The 15,422-nt window shown below is 34.8% G+C and overlaps 1 protein-coding gene across 1 annotated transcript in view; it reads right to left on the bottom strand.

Annotated features, from left to right (window-relative positions):
- Window positions 1–12,607, bottom strand: part of LOC121374639 (very low-density lipoprotein receptor-like) — a 51,350-nt gene extending 38,743 nt beyond the window's left edge. Inside the window, exons 1-3 of the mRNA XM_041501747.1 lie at window positions 12,393–12,607; window positions 1,238–1,363; window positions 158–280 (exon numbers count right to left, since the gene is read on the bottom strand). Of these exons, the coding sequence (XP_041357681.1) occupies window positions 158–280; window positions 1,238–1,363; window positions 12,393–12,462 (319 nt within the window). The 5' untranslated portion in view covers window positions 12,463–12,607. The remainder of the gene's footprint in view (window positions 1–157; window positions 281–1,237; window positions 1,364–12,392) is intronic.
- Window positions 12,608–15,422: the final 2,815 nt, after the last annotated feature.

Genomic DNA, 15,422 nt, shown 5'->3' with positions numbered 1-15,422 from the left:
TCCATTGTTAAAATGACAGAATGGGTCCTGCAAATCAATTTATTTTTTAAAGACGACTCCAGATAACCGAACATTCATCCTTTCAATTATTTTTCCCTCAAGGTCTTATAATAAAATGGCCTTAAATATCATTAAATAATTTTTACAAGACACTCACTGCACTTTTCTTTATCCTCATCATCTCCATCGGCACAGTCCGGACTGCCATCACACACCCACGTAGGAGGCAGACAAACACCATTTTTGCAGGAAAAATGTCCATGTGGGCAAACCTTTTTACCTAATGAAAATAAACCACTGCATCAGGGCAAACCTTTTTACTTGTTGAAAATAAACCACTGAAACACGGAATTTGCATACAAATGAAATATAATTTAGTTTTGTCAAATGTTTCCAGCAGATCTCAAGAACATTAGAAATGTTTCCGCTACTACATGGAGGATTAGAATTTCACCACAGCACTAACGACAAGAAAAATGCCATGGTGCCACCAAGCAATCTGAAGTGAAAGGCAACAAAAACTCCAGGACAGCGGCCGCGAAACAATATTTCCTTTTGCTGTGCTCAAGGGTGGAAATGCAGTACTTTAACATTTTTAATTTAAAATGTTCTCATGGGAGCATGCCCCTGAACCACAGATTCGGGCCCTGAAGTACATGTATATATTCATCCCTCAGACCATCGTAATAACAATTAGTAACTGTGCCCCTCCCTCACTTTCAGATGCACTCCGCAGCCCCTGCAGGACTAAAAACATTTCTTCCTACATCAACCACCTACCCTAAAATGTTCCACTTGTTTGGACATGTGAAAAGTATTGGCGAACAAGTAGATTTTAAGTGGGCAGGTGAAAAATTCAACTTTTTTCTATCACTGAATCGTGATGATGTCGGAGTTAAAACCTGATACCCAGAAATGTTCAAAACTACAACATTACTATGTGACAGAATAAAGTCTATCATATGTAGATTATATGCAAATGATTAACTTTATTCTTGCAAAAATATGTATGGAGCAAAACAAAATAAAATTATAATATTTCCCTACCTACCCACATTTGAAAGTAATGGTCAGAAATGGATTAACAAAAATATTTTTTAAGGATGGCCGAGGCTGCAAATTCAGCAGGCCGGATTCTGTGAATCCGAGATCTTTGGTCAGAAGTTCAAGATTATGAGATGGAATGAATCATGATCGAGTACACAAACTAGTTCTACTACTTATATAAAACACTTACTACAGTCTTCAGGTTTCTCATCTGATGCATCTGGACAATCAGGCTCTTTATCACAATGCCAGCGCAGTGGAATACATTTATGATCTTTCTCACATGTGAAGTCTTCTTCAGCACACGTCACCACAGCTAAAATAAAATGTATAAAGTCCTACAAGTTATACAGCAAATATAAATCCATTTGGGGAAGGGGAGGGGAGGGCATTTTCTTTGGGGGGTGGGTTTCCCTAGGCTCGAAATGGACATGGAGCACACAGCAAATGATAATCAATGCCACTCAAAATGCAGCTTTTGCTAAATGCAGGCTGCAAATTTTAATAGAATTCTATGCTTCTGCAAATCCCTGATAACAGTGATATTCGGTAGGAATCCTAATTATAAATCCTCAAATTCGATGTCGGTTACTTCAATATTTTGACAGTATTCCACATATTGAGAATTTCCCATTTTCTAGAGCGATAATATAAATAATAAAATTTAAGTTGCTTGAAACACAAATTATGTAGGCCTACATTTCATTTGACAGATTATTGATGACCGATGAAAAATCCCTCCCCCCACCCCCATATTTTCAACACCATTAGAAAAGTTTAAAATCTTTGATTGTTCCAACATATTATTTGGAACTGACTTTGTTTAGATTATACATGAATACAAATTAATCCACATCCTTTGGCCAAATACACTGCAGGGCACAGTATTTCATGCGAACCGTCGTTCTGTTCGCGTGTCGGTTACGCAAAATTAAATTTACGCGAACCGCAAATCGGTTACGTCGTGATCTTTACACATTCAGAAATTAAAAGTTGCAGACTTCACTATTACAAGACGTGTATTCATGCAGACATACTACTAGTACTACTAGTATTCTGACAAATGTTTTAGACTGATTTTTAGATACTTGATGCGCGGCAAACCAGTAGACAACGGTATATTGCAAGGGTTGTGACTTGCGACCAAAGGCTCAGTATAGAATCGAGCCAAAAGTTTTAAAGAAATGTGCACGGACCGCTAAGGCGCCTAAATTATCTGGAGCTATTCTATTGCGTTTGGTGGCACTAATACACTTCCGTACTAAAGAAATATATGTAGACATACTATTGGATTACCTATAATTCTACAAAGGTTGAAAATGGTTTTAACGTAAACAAAAATGCAAAAATGTCACAAAAGCTGAAAAATACTAACATCGAATAATGAGCTTTAAATAACAAACATTTGGAACGTCACTGTAGTATAGAAGTACCATCGATAAAGTGAAAGTTGCATCGCCACTGCAAAATATCAGTGTCAAATTGTGGTCTTTCTTTATATGTTATTATAAGATTTATTTTTATTAATCTAATCATGCACCAATGAGTAGCCTGTTTTATAGTTCAGAGGAACTGGACATTTGTTGTTTGAGTTTTTGGTGGGGTTTTTTTAATCTGCTGTAGGCCTATACTAAATTTTACATATCAGTGACAAATGGTAACATTTATTTGTTAATTATAAAAGAAAATTATTAGTCTAATCATGCATATGGGCATTTTTCCTCCAAATGTATCTATTTTGTTTCAGTACTGGGCTGATATTTAGTCCTTTTACAATAGCGTTAACTTCCGCAAGCTGCACAGAGGTTCTAGAATACGGTGGCCCGATGCCCAAGGACAGTGGTTTTTAGATTCGGGCAACTAAAAATTACTTTTTGCGATCCCGATGGCAAGTGCTGAATAATAATAATAATAATAAATCTACAATGCTACGATCGTACGAAAACAAAAGAAACGTCTACAAGTCACTTCTTTCGATTTGCAATCATTAAAGAGACTGTTTTATAAAACGTTTTCTTTTGTACTTTGTTTTAACTTTGTTTGAGCTAAAAATTATGTATTTAAAATATAATTTCAACGTAACTTTGAGGTAACTGATCAGGTAATCCACATGTTACGGAAATATAATTAACGTAACCGAACAATCGGTTACCTAGGTAAAAAAACACGTGAACCGACTTCCGGTTACCTCAGATTTCGAAATATTGTCCCCTGCACTGGCTACATGCTAAAATGTTGTGCATCTTACCACAAGCAGGGCTAGCTGCAAATTTAAGGAACCATTGGCAAATTTTATTTTCATTTGGCAAAAAGTTCCATGTAATAATTTGTATTTTGTTGAAAAATATCTAGTTTTGCATTTTTGAATAATTTGGCGAAATATTTTGCTCACCCAGAACTAGCCCTGACAAGGGTATGCATTTGCATTATTGAACAAGTATGTATATGAAGCATACAAATGGAATATCTTTTTGCATAATAAAATGAATATGGGTAAAGTTGATTACAAAAGCAGAAACCTAACAATATTAACAGAATTTTATTTAAACGGAAACGGAAAACACAGACAAATGCAAACAAAACAAACGTTTTACACCTTAATTGACAGTCATTCCAGTTCAGTATCTCGGCCTCTGTATTAATGAAAGCAACTTATATCTAGGTTATAGACGGGTTTATTGCCCAGTGACGTCAAAGTACTGTACGCGGCCATGTTTAGAATCACGTTAAGGGAGTGAAACTTTCACAATAATATGTGAAGGCATTGCATCTGGGTGCATTTTCAGTATTTATTACCTTTTTAGTACATTTTGTGAAAGCAAAACCAGTATGTCGAATAATACAACCTCATTTAAAGATTGTTGATTCATATCAAAGTTAGTGGAAGTGTATTAATCATTAAAAACGTAAATAATAAAGCATGTATATAAATACACGCGAATATAAAAGCATATAACGAATAATTTATACTTATGCAAGCAAATATAATTTCCCTGGACACTTGTGTAACCTAATATACTGAACTTTAAAACAATATTTTTGCCTCGGCGGACGAGAATTTAGCCATTGGTGAATAATGCATTGAAAGGCCATTTAGTGTATGTGAACTGTAATCTGGACGTTTATGTGGTCTGTATGATGTCACGTCGTTCGAAGCATGACTATATATCTGTATTTCGTGTCATCTTAGACATACTACCATCACCACCCCAGGTTCAACGTGTCATCATTGATTACGAAGAAGCCACGTGGAGGGCTATGGCAACAGTAATGCCAACTGTAGAAGTGAAAAGCTGTGCATTCCACTTCACCCAGGCTGTATACCGACATATACAGCAAGTTGGTCTCCAATAAGCCTATCAAACCGACGACGGAACCTTCAAATCGTTAAGGAAGGTGCTGGCTCTGTGCTTCATCCCAGGGAATCACATCCCATCCTTGTTCCGGCAACTGCAGATGGAGGCAACTACAGACAAAAGCCCTGTTTGAATATGTCGGCAATACCTGGATCACGAGCGCTGTGTGGCCACCATCATCTTGGAGCGTCTACGGACTCAGTATCCGTACAAATAATGATGTTGAAGGGTGGCACAACAGATTAAATAAACGTGGTCGCCCACACATGCCATTTTATATGCTGATTACCCTGCTATTCGAAGAGGCCAGTTTGGTACTCTTGCAAGTTCGATTGGTGAGCGAGTCAAAACTGAAACGTCACCAAGAATAAAAATACCGGGATCTTCAAAGAAAACTCTTTAAGTACTGGGGAGAATATGTGGACGGCTCACGTAGTGCGCTGCAGCTTCTACGTTCATGTTCCAAATTAAATGGACCCGTCCAGTAGAATGAGACATGTGGTCTACAATTCTCTGACAACTGTGAACTTTCAGTTTATTTTTAGAAACTGTATGCCTAGATTACTGATTAATAAAAATAGTGCTTAATCGTTTATATAATATTTGATGTTATCACAAATTGTTTTAGTTTATTGATGTAAGCATATACATTTTTAAAAACGCAACATTTATTTATTCAGGATTTTACTTTTACTGTTTACTGGAGGGTGCTTCACTTTTGTTTACTAGAATGGATTTGTTTTACGTCCACATTGTTGATTTTTCACGTTAACTGATTGCAATTTATTTTGTTTCACATATCGTAACTGAAAAAAGTAAAATAGTATTTCCGTAAATATCGTATTCATGTTTTTGCAATCTAATTAAAATTAGCTCCACTATTACTTGTGGATCTAACAGCAGCCCGTTGGAGCTCATGTCCAGATGACCTTTCATTCGACCAATCAAAACCTTACTTGCAAAATTATGCCTGTGATTTAAAAAGAATTTGAAAACATTCGGGATTATGCCGAGGGTATACGAAATAATTCGGGTGAATTACGAAGTATGCCGGAAACTAATTGCAATATAAAATTTTATATAAAATTCGTTTCAAGACGAAAAAATAAACCGTGATGGTATAGCCATAAAATCTGTTTATACATGTATACATTCCAAAGTTTATTACTGCACTTTTCCCCCTGTTTTTTCAATGTTGAAATAGACCAAAAAGTTCGCCTATTCCATAAATAGTCTCGCCCGATATTTTTAGAATGTGTATGCTCCCGAATAACGCTATAAAAGGCAAAGTGTAATTGGTCGATATTTAAATTGTTATTTAGAGATGAAATGTCACCTGGACATGGGAGTCCACGCAATGCTGTTAGATCTACTGGCTAGACCCAGTAGAGATAATTTTAATCAGATTGATGTTTTTGTCGTTAGGTGAACGTAGTTTGGGACGTCGATGGTATATAGATATATTTTAAATCAAGTATCATTGTGTATAGCATATTAGTTATTTTATTTCTCATTTATAACGAAATACATACCTTTTACGAAATATGGATTTCAAGTGAAATTACGGTGAGATATGCTATATTTATTGTGTACGAAGCCAAAACAAGGGTGCGAAGAGTGACTGTCGTCGACCGTAGATATGTAGCCTAAGAGAAATGTTATAATAATTTTATATAATATTTGGTTGTAAAATTTATTTTCGTTAATAGAAAAAATGTGTAATGGTTTTTATTTGTTTATCATTTTTGTTTTTGAGAAACTAGCTTTAAATAAGCCAATTTCGCTACATGATAGATTAACATGTGGGAAGAGGGCATACTTCTCACCCTTGAAGACGTGTTCGGAATGTCTCAAAAGTTTGGCACCACATACACACCCATGCAAGCCAACGCGTGCACACACACGGATGTACGCACGCACACACACACACACACACACACACACACACACACACACATCAGACTAAGGAAGAACGCGTACGACATTTCCTAAGCAAATAATGTCTGGAGTCTTGAGAACCAGTTTAATGACAATGACAGGTTTAGCACAAGCTAATCTTCCACCGGGTCCTCAGCAATACATTGATGAAACATTGGTAAAATATTTTTTTAAAAATACATATAATATATGGAGGATAATAAACGAGTTACCAGTTATTACCAAATTTATGTCCCGAGTGAAAATTATTTCACGAGGGATATAAATTTGATAATAATTGGTACCGAGTTTGTTATTCTATTTATTACCCCAGCTATTTGGGGGTTTTAAAAGCCTTTATTTTCGATATAGCCTACATTGGCTACACGTCCATGTATATAGAAACGACGTAAAATATGTTACTGTTCTGTGTATTGCTTTAACTTTGTATTTTATTCACGGTTCACAGATAATTTTTAAAAGCCAAAGTTCTATATATTCTGTAAAAGAAAATCTATAATTAATTGCATTAAACAACCATTTTATTACAAGTTTAACACTGAAACCAGAACACCGTAAACGGAAACGCTTTAAACTACGTGGCGTCATTGTATGTGCTTTGTCAAATTGTGATGACGTCATATTTAGTACCGACAAGGTGTTTGGTTTGTTGGCGTCAAATCGTCCAATAGTGGTTTACGTTAAACCAATGCATGATGATTTCTCAGTGAGAAATTATGATTTTTATTTTCCCCGTTATGAGTGCCTGCTGGGGTAATAAACTACTATATTACTATACTACTGCAATAAATGCATGCAAACGAATTGACTAGAGATACACACAGAACAATCATAACCTAGAAAGTATAAATAATATTAGTGCTAATAATAAATTTTAAATCTCTTATTTGTTTTAAACAATATTTATTGCTGTTCAAAAACAGTAGCGGTCTGGAGATTGACCAACAGGCATTAGCCTATATTAAAGGGACAGTCAACTCAAACAAGAGCCTTATGTGTTGGAAAGATGCATACCCGGACCACCAACACATACTGACACTTTGACAAACGAAAAAAACGCGTAATTTTAGAGTTAATAAAAAAACATGATTATTCCTGCTAACTGGGGCCAGCCATTTTGTTTCGTTTTTGTGGCATCCGTTCCTATAGCTTGAGGCGAAGTGACGTCAGCCCCGAACAACTCCTGTATGAACAGTGTAAACAAACGCTCTAATTTACGACAAGGCGCTTCGCTTTCATCAACCTGACATGTAAAACAACACAAATGACTTGATAGTATAATAGACTATTTAACTAAATAAATTTCAGTTGGCATCAATAGAACGAAATGGAGTTATAGTACTTTTCTCTTATGAAAAATCCAAAGAAAAAATACATATTATTAGGCCTATTGGTAGAGTACGTTGGAGCAAAAACGACCACTCACGATACCCAAGTGATAATTTTCTTTTCTTTGAGTCAGTTTTGTGATTTTAGATGGGAAAGTCTACTTGATCAAGGGTTTTACAGAATTATTTACAGGACAGCTGATAATGTCCATTACGATTTTAGGGGTGTCCGCGCGGTTATCACACAATACCCTGTGATCTTAAGAAAATAGGCACGTATTTTTAGTGTATCTAGACACATTGACTGAGGACCGTCTAAATTATGCATTATATATCGTTCAATATGCATACCAGTCCAAAAGCCTTGCGCTAGCATCCCTTTACGGCCTCTCCCAACATTTTACAATATGAATATATTACAAGCAATACAATAAAACATGATTATATTTTTTTTTACCAAATTTACTAACAAAGAGATGAAATAGAAGGAAGACATGGCAAAGGAAGAAAAGGTAGAGGATGAACAGAACCTTTAAGCATTTTACATTATTTAAAATTAGATGTCAGAAGAGGGAGAACGAATGAGACTGGTTAATTAATCTCAAAATGTGTGCTATTTGTAATGAAGTTCTGGACAGATTTGAATGTAGCATTATTTTCTAGAAGACTAAGGTTTGGGTCAACAAATAGTAAAATAAGACAATTAATATTTTGGTAATCTGACAAATGGGTATTACGAACTACGTTGTACAGTGGACAAAAGTGTAAGAAGTGTTCAGTGTCTTCACTTGGGTGTTCGCAAGTATAAGATGGATTGTCACTTACATATCATGAGAATTTATGACCATTTAAGTTGCTATGACCCAAACGGAATCCGCTATGTAATATCTGCTGCATTCTATTGCCATTATAAAAGTAGCATGGTATAATTGCATAAAAATTCTGATTTGAATTTTAAATCTCTTATTTGACAGACACCTGTTAGTTATGCAAAATTAACATAAGACACACTGAACAGGAATAAAAAACCGAAAAAAAACCCCTACAACTATTCAGCCAAGTTTCATAAGATACTGTTTCAGGTTCTGTTTGAATCTCGCAACTGTTGGTCTTGACAGTTTGATTTAAGTATGTATTAAGTCTCCTGAGAAGTGAGATTGTAGAAGCCAATTTTGAAATCACTTTTCTAATATGTATAGTCCATGTCAACGATATATATATATATATATATATATATATATATATATATATATATATATATATATATATATATATATATATATATATCTCGAGGGTTTAGTGCCAGAACCACTTATTTCCTTTCCACTTCAATCTGAGAAAACTGCACTGAAATCTTTGGAATGCACTTAAAAATCGGAAACTTAAACTTTTGCTAAATAGTTTGCTTTTAGATGCTAGCAGTTATTTGTTTTAGTATAAACCTTAAACGTTTTGTCTGCTAATAATAATAAATCATGATGTAATTAGATGAAGAACTATTTAATTTATTCTGCCTCCTGGAACTTGAACACAAACAGCTCCAACCAGCATGCCAGAGCAAGCTATTTTATAAACAGTTTTTCTTACAGTCCAGCATATGTGACAAATTGTGTGAATCTCAAGTCAAGAATAATGTTATCTTGCAGTGAGTCCACGTGGCATACAGTAAACGTTTAATTTCGCAGCAGCTTCTGAGACACCTAATTGGGTCTGTGTTGTTAATACTTTGAAAATGTACTGGCGGCAGGAAGTAATTGTAAACAATAACAAATTATCTCTGGATGGCAGAAACTGGAAAGGGTCATGGGTGTTTCCAGCTGTGTGCACAGTAACCTTATCCTACACTGAGATGGTAAATTGTGCTCCCTGGTATTGTAGCAGGTTGCTAGAAGCTCTTAACAACTTTAGAAAAACAATTTGTCAAACAAAGCAAAGTCTTAAAACCAGTTATAACAGATATATTTGTTATACTAATTATTACATGAAATGTAAGCTATCATACCAGTTATAACAGAAATATTTATTACACTAATTAAACACGAAATGTAAGCTATCAGAGTAAACTGCACCACCTGTAGTGTTGAGCTACTGACTGAATTAATAATCAACCGTTAAGATAAGTTAATACGTTTAATGATTTTTAATACACAGTAATTTAACGAAACAAAATGTATACAGGGCCAGTAACTATATTCGGCATTTTTCTTTAAAAGTTTTCACTCGTTCTAAAGTGTCTACGTTTTGACATGTTCTAAAACAAAATTATGTTCTTCAACTTAACGATTTAAACAGCAATTTAGAGAGAATAAAATGACAAATATATTTACAATCAACGTGTAATGATTCCTAGCAGAATGCGCATTTTCGTAGGTTTTACAAAAATGCACAACAATCTCAACGTGTGTAAGATGTTTGCATGCAACATGGGTCACATGTTACTAAAACAAAGTTATATGTGATTAAAACTTACTAAAATAATATGACATTAGCAAATAATTACCACAATTCTACTGTCCATGCAAGTAATACTACTAAAGGTACCTGTGTTGAAATCAAAATTTATTGATTGATATACTTTAAATTGCACATATATGCACTGGCGTATCCGAGTAGCCAGGGATTGGGCACATATATATATATATGGCTAGTGAATTGTTAAAATCACCTATTCCATGTTCCATGTTTTTTTAAATCCTCAAACTCTAGGCGTTTGGTGCTTGTGGATAGTTGTGTATCAAGTTTTAACTGTTATTTTTGTTCCCCTAAGAATTCAATATGATGCAGGTGGGAAGGTGTGTGTGTCCCGTGATTGTGACTATGTAGATCTACAAAACAAAACTGGCTATGACACAGCACAACTCGAAACGAATCCGACAAGTGATATCTTGAAATCTGAGCTGGATTATTATAAGCCAGTGTCTTTCCGCAACGTTAATTTTCAATCCAGACCCCGGCAACCTGATCTGGAAGTTGTTTAAACCATAGTTATCATAAATCCTCTCTGTGAGGTATTTCGACACTGGTGTGTAAAATGCAAAAGGAAAATTGTTACCGGCATAGTGGCTGCTCCAACAAAACAGCGACAAGGTATCATTTATATGCATTTCCCCACTGACAGGAAAGTACATATCACAATCTTTAATGTACCAGTGAATGCCATTAAGTGCATTAAGACCAGGTGTAAAACATATCTAAATACAGTTTAATGCATTCGTCATCAGCACTGATCTGGTGCGTGATTAAGTATAATGTTTGTCTAATGCGCTCGTAGAATGATATACATGTATACACACACATCTTATTTAAACACACTATAGCAGTAACCATTTTGTTATAATGACCAGAAATATTTCATCATTGGAACATCTGAAATGCTACAATTATTCCAGTTAATGTAGTAATATCTAGATATTTTAGCCCAGAAAATATGAATGTGCATACATTTCAACTACTACAATGAACAATATTTATTATTAGTATGCATATTTATTTTATGCCATTTATATAAAGGGGGTCGCTTCTTCTAACCAATTAGTTATAATATGAACTACCATGAACGGACTCCGATTTAAAGAAGAATACTTGACCTGTATCTACTAATTCATGTTCAACTATATGTCAAATATTATATAATGTCTATAAAATATCTCATCATGACTAGAAAAGTTACAATCCTGTGATGATGCCTTTAAAATAATATAAACTAATTTCCCTCTATGCTAAGTAAATTAAAATATTTTATTGTGTATGGTCATAAAACATTTATCATCTTTGGGCTGGCATCCTTTTTACAATAAACAATTCCCAGGCATTTTCATTTTAAATTGCAACTTAAATTTATTTTTTATACAATATTCAAATTGTCTACAAAATATAGACATAGCTAGATCATAATTTTTAACTAAGGTTGTTGCATATGGGAGCCATGTTTAAAAAAAGAAAGTAAGAAAGGAATTTTATATTTAATGACACACTCAACACAACTACAGGTATGTGGTGTCAGACATGTGATTAAAGACCATACATATATTTTAGAGAGGAAACTATGGGCAACTATTTTTTTTATTAGCACCAAGGGATCTTTAATATATGCATCATCCCACAGACGGGATAGTAGGCCTACATATCATGGTCTGTAACACCAGTTGTGAAGCACTGGCTGGAACGAGAAATAGTCCAATGATTACACTAACAGGGATCGATCCTAGACTGACCGTACACCAGGCCAGCACTTTACTACTGGGCTACGTCCTGCCCCCGGCAAATTAATTTATTTATATTATTTTGTTCCTCTAATACACATAGCAACTATTCAGACTAAAAGTTTCTCTGTCTCTGTTCAGTTAATATTTTCTTAACTGCGTGTTTCTTCTGTAGAACTAAATGAACTCTGCAATCACTTCTTATTAAACTATTTACATAACCGGCAATTATTCAGCATGCTACCAAGTGAGTAGCAGTGAAAGGTGTGTTAGTCCATTTCGCGGCAACCAATAACATTTTCCTGCCACACCTCACTAGCTATGATCCTGTACAGTTAATATAAATAAATATAGACAGATAGATAAATACATAGACATAGACAGGCATAGACAGATATAGAGACAGATATATAGACAGAAATATAGACAGATATATAATATATATAATACAGACAGACGGACGGATGGTCAGAAATGTAGTAAATAAATAAAATAAATAAATATGAATTAAACTAATTCACCTATTTCCATGTTGGCTGAATGAAGACCAGTCACCAGGACGAGGAAACACATCACGGAGACTTCCATCATTTTTGTTCTACTGGCGTCAGATCACAGTTACAGAAATTTCAGGATAATCTTTTTATCTGGTATAGCTCTGGCGATCATGCATGGTATCAGGTTGTTTTGTTCTTATGCAGATTGGCCCTGAGTCGTTTTGTCACGGATAGGTCCAAAATTGCTCTGTGGCTAAACGACTCGGATTCTATTTAAGGTAACTTAATATATTTACCCTTTTGCGCAGCAGAACTACATTACCTCAGCAATCATGGCGTGTTGCCAAAGTGTTGACAGGGGCATCGCATTTTATTTATGGTAGACAGTCTTCCAAGTGTTTGTATTAGCCTGGGCATCGAAATGTTTGGTATATGTATAAACAAAATATTGCGGAAATATTTCAAAGTTACCGATATACAACACATTTTTAATTCTATTCATGTATACTAATCTGTGTCAAGTGCCTGTGTGCTGCATATTGTGTTTTTCTCTTTTTAGGTAAACTGACAACCCCATACCATAGTAATTGTAATGTAAATATACGTAACATTTTTATAAAGTATCAGGGTAACGAGATCTAATAATATTTTGGGTGATATCAATGTAACTTGGAGTAACTTGTGATTTTATTGTCTAGTCGAAGCGAGCGCATTTCAATCAAATTTACTGAATCGTGCTAGTGAATTTGTCAAGTATTTTATTATTTATTTGTATTAACATCCAGTATTTTAGGACAATATTAATAGGTATATTAATCAAGAATACTATTTAGACTATTAATAAGCACTAGATTATTATTAATTACTAAAACGGATATTATGTTGTAGATTAATTGCATAATGTAGAAAAGTAACTTCGCAGACGACAGTTGGTCACGTGACATCCAAAATGCATCTGTCAAGATGGCAGCCTCTATATATGTAAACAAATCCATGTGCATTTATTACTGAATATATGATTCATTTTTATTTTGAGAAATAGACTTGGAAATTCGATATAGTTTAATTATAAGGAGAAATTATAGTGTCTATGAATACTGATGTAGTATTTTGTAGGTTTTGAAATATTTTAAGTCAATCTTGGAAATAAGTTGTTGAAATCGTCATGTACGTTAGATCAGGGCTTATAGTCCAGGACCCCGTTCCACGAAGCGATCTTAGCCCTAAGATTACCTTAGACGCATAGCTACCCTATGTACTAAGTTGATCTTAGGGCTAAGATCGCTTCGTGAAACGGGGCCCAGGCAGTTATGTAAATTTGCATTTAAAAAAAAATTGTTATCTGACCTAGGCATCCATCTTGAAATTCAAAATGGCCACCATTTTAATATATTTTCCCATATATCTCAACTCTCGGTTAACATAGAAACACACTATTTTTGTTTGTCTATATACATTTATATAGACATGAATTTATTGATAACATTTTTATAGTGGTCCAATCGTGGCAACCATCTTTAAAATCAAAATAGCCATCATTTTAATGTATTTTTCATATATCTTAACTCCCGGTTAAGGTAGAAGCACAATTATTTTTGTCTATACATTCTTAGGATCAATGAATTAAAGAGTGACATTTTTATAACCATCCTCCAGTCATGGCAAGCACGTTAAAATTCAAAATGGCAGCCATATGGAAATTTAAAAATGGCCACCAATGTAATCATTTGGCAAAAATGTTTCCTCCTAGTCCATACACATTTTATGTCAAATAATTAAAATATTGCATCACTAATGACTTTCATGTTCTAGATTTTAAACTAATGAAATAGAGGAACAGACCAATTGTAAACTGCAATTCACAATGACCAGGGTTTCTGCCAGAGGGTAAATGGGTATGGCGCCATACCCAAAAGTTTTTGACAATGTTTTTTTTTTTAAAGTTAACCTTTTGACAAAATTAATTACTCTATCATTACTGTATGATTTTCTTAACCCTAACCTTAAACATAACCCTTTTTCTGGGGGAGGTCCGCCTATACCCCCTGTTGACTTTGGTTGCATTCAACTCCATAGAGCCATACGGTACCCAAATATTTCTTTCTGGCTCACCCTGCTCATGCCAAATTAGCTACTTGCTAATATTTATACAAAGCAGTGATAGAAATAAGTAGAATTTGTTACTAGTCCACCGGACAAGTACATCTAAAAATCTACTTGTCCACCAATATTTTCACTTGTCCAAATGAGTTGTTAGTTTTAGTTAAATGCAACGACAATGTGTTTGGTTGCTCAAAATGAAACAGCATACATTTTTACTTGTCCACTGGACAACCATTGAGGTCCATTTTGTTTGTCCGAACAGATTTTCACTTGTCAGGACAAACGGACAAGTGTTTATTTCGGACACTGCAAAGTGGCTACAACATTTAGTATCTGGCTAATAAAATGCTATTTAAATTACCGGTAGCCATTGTTACTAATTTCCAAAGAAATATCCAACATACATGTATCTGAAAAGTGGCTAAAACTAATGATTTTCCAATGTGACCCCTGATTAGGCATATACTTTGTTTATAATAGCATATGTATTGCAGCAATCATCACCACTTGTAGAGTTCTGCAGGTTGTATTCCTTGCAGGTTCATCTACCTGAACACTTACTGATACCACCTCTGGTGCAGCCTGCACCTTCAACAGCACAGGTACAAATATATAACCTCTTCCTTTATACAACCCTGGATCTAGATCTCTGGATGTAACATGGAATCCTGAGCTAGGATATTTGCTTGGAGATATGCTCTTTGGGTATGCTGTCATGAACTTCTTTCCTCTCAGAATAGCTGCATCAATTGTACACGTGACCGTAGTACCATGCAGTACTGACCTCTTTGTATGGTTCATCACCAATTCCAAGCTGGCTAAGAGCTTCAGATATAGCCAGTAGAGCTTTCCCGAATATATTCAATAAATGTTTTTGCCAATACCACCAATTTGTCCTGTTGTGTCACACGCAGTTACTGCATGCAACCATAGCAATGTTGAGGTTCTTTC

The sequence above is a fragment of the Gigantopelta aegis genome, chromosome 6 (assembly GCF_016097555.1).
Source record: "Gigantopelta aegis isolate Gae_Host chromosome 6, Gae_host_genome, whole genome shotgun sequence".
NCBI classification, from domain to species: Eukaryota; Metazoa; Mollusca; class Gastropoda; order Neomphalida; family Peltospiridae; genus Gigantopelta; species Gigantopelta aegis.
This window is presented reverse-complemented; position numbering and strand designations above follow the sequence as displayed.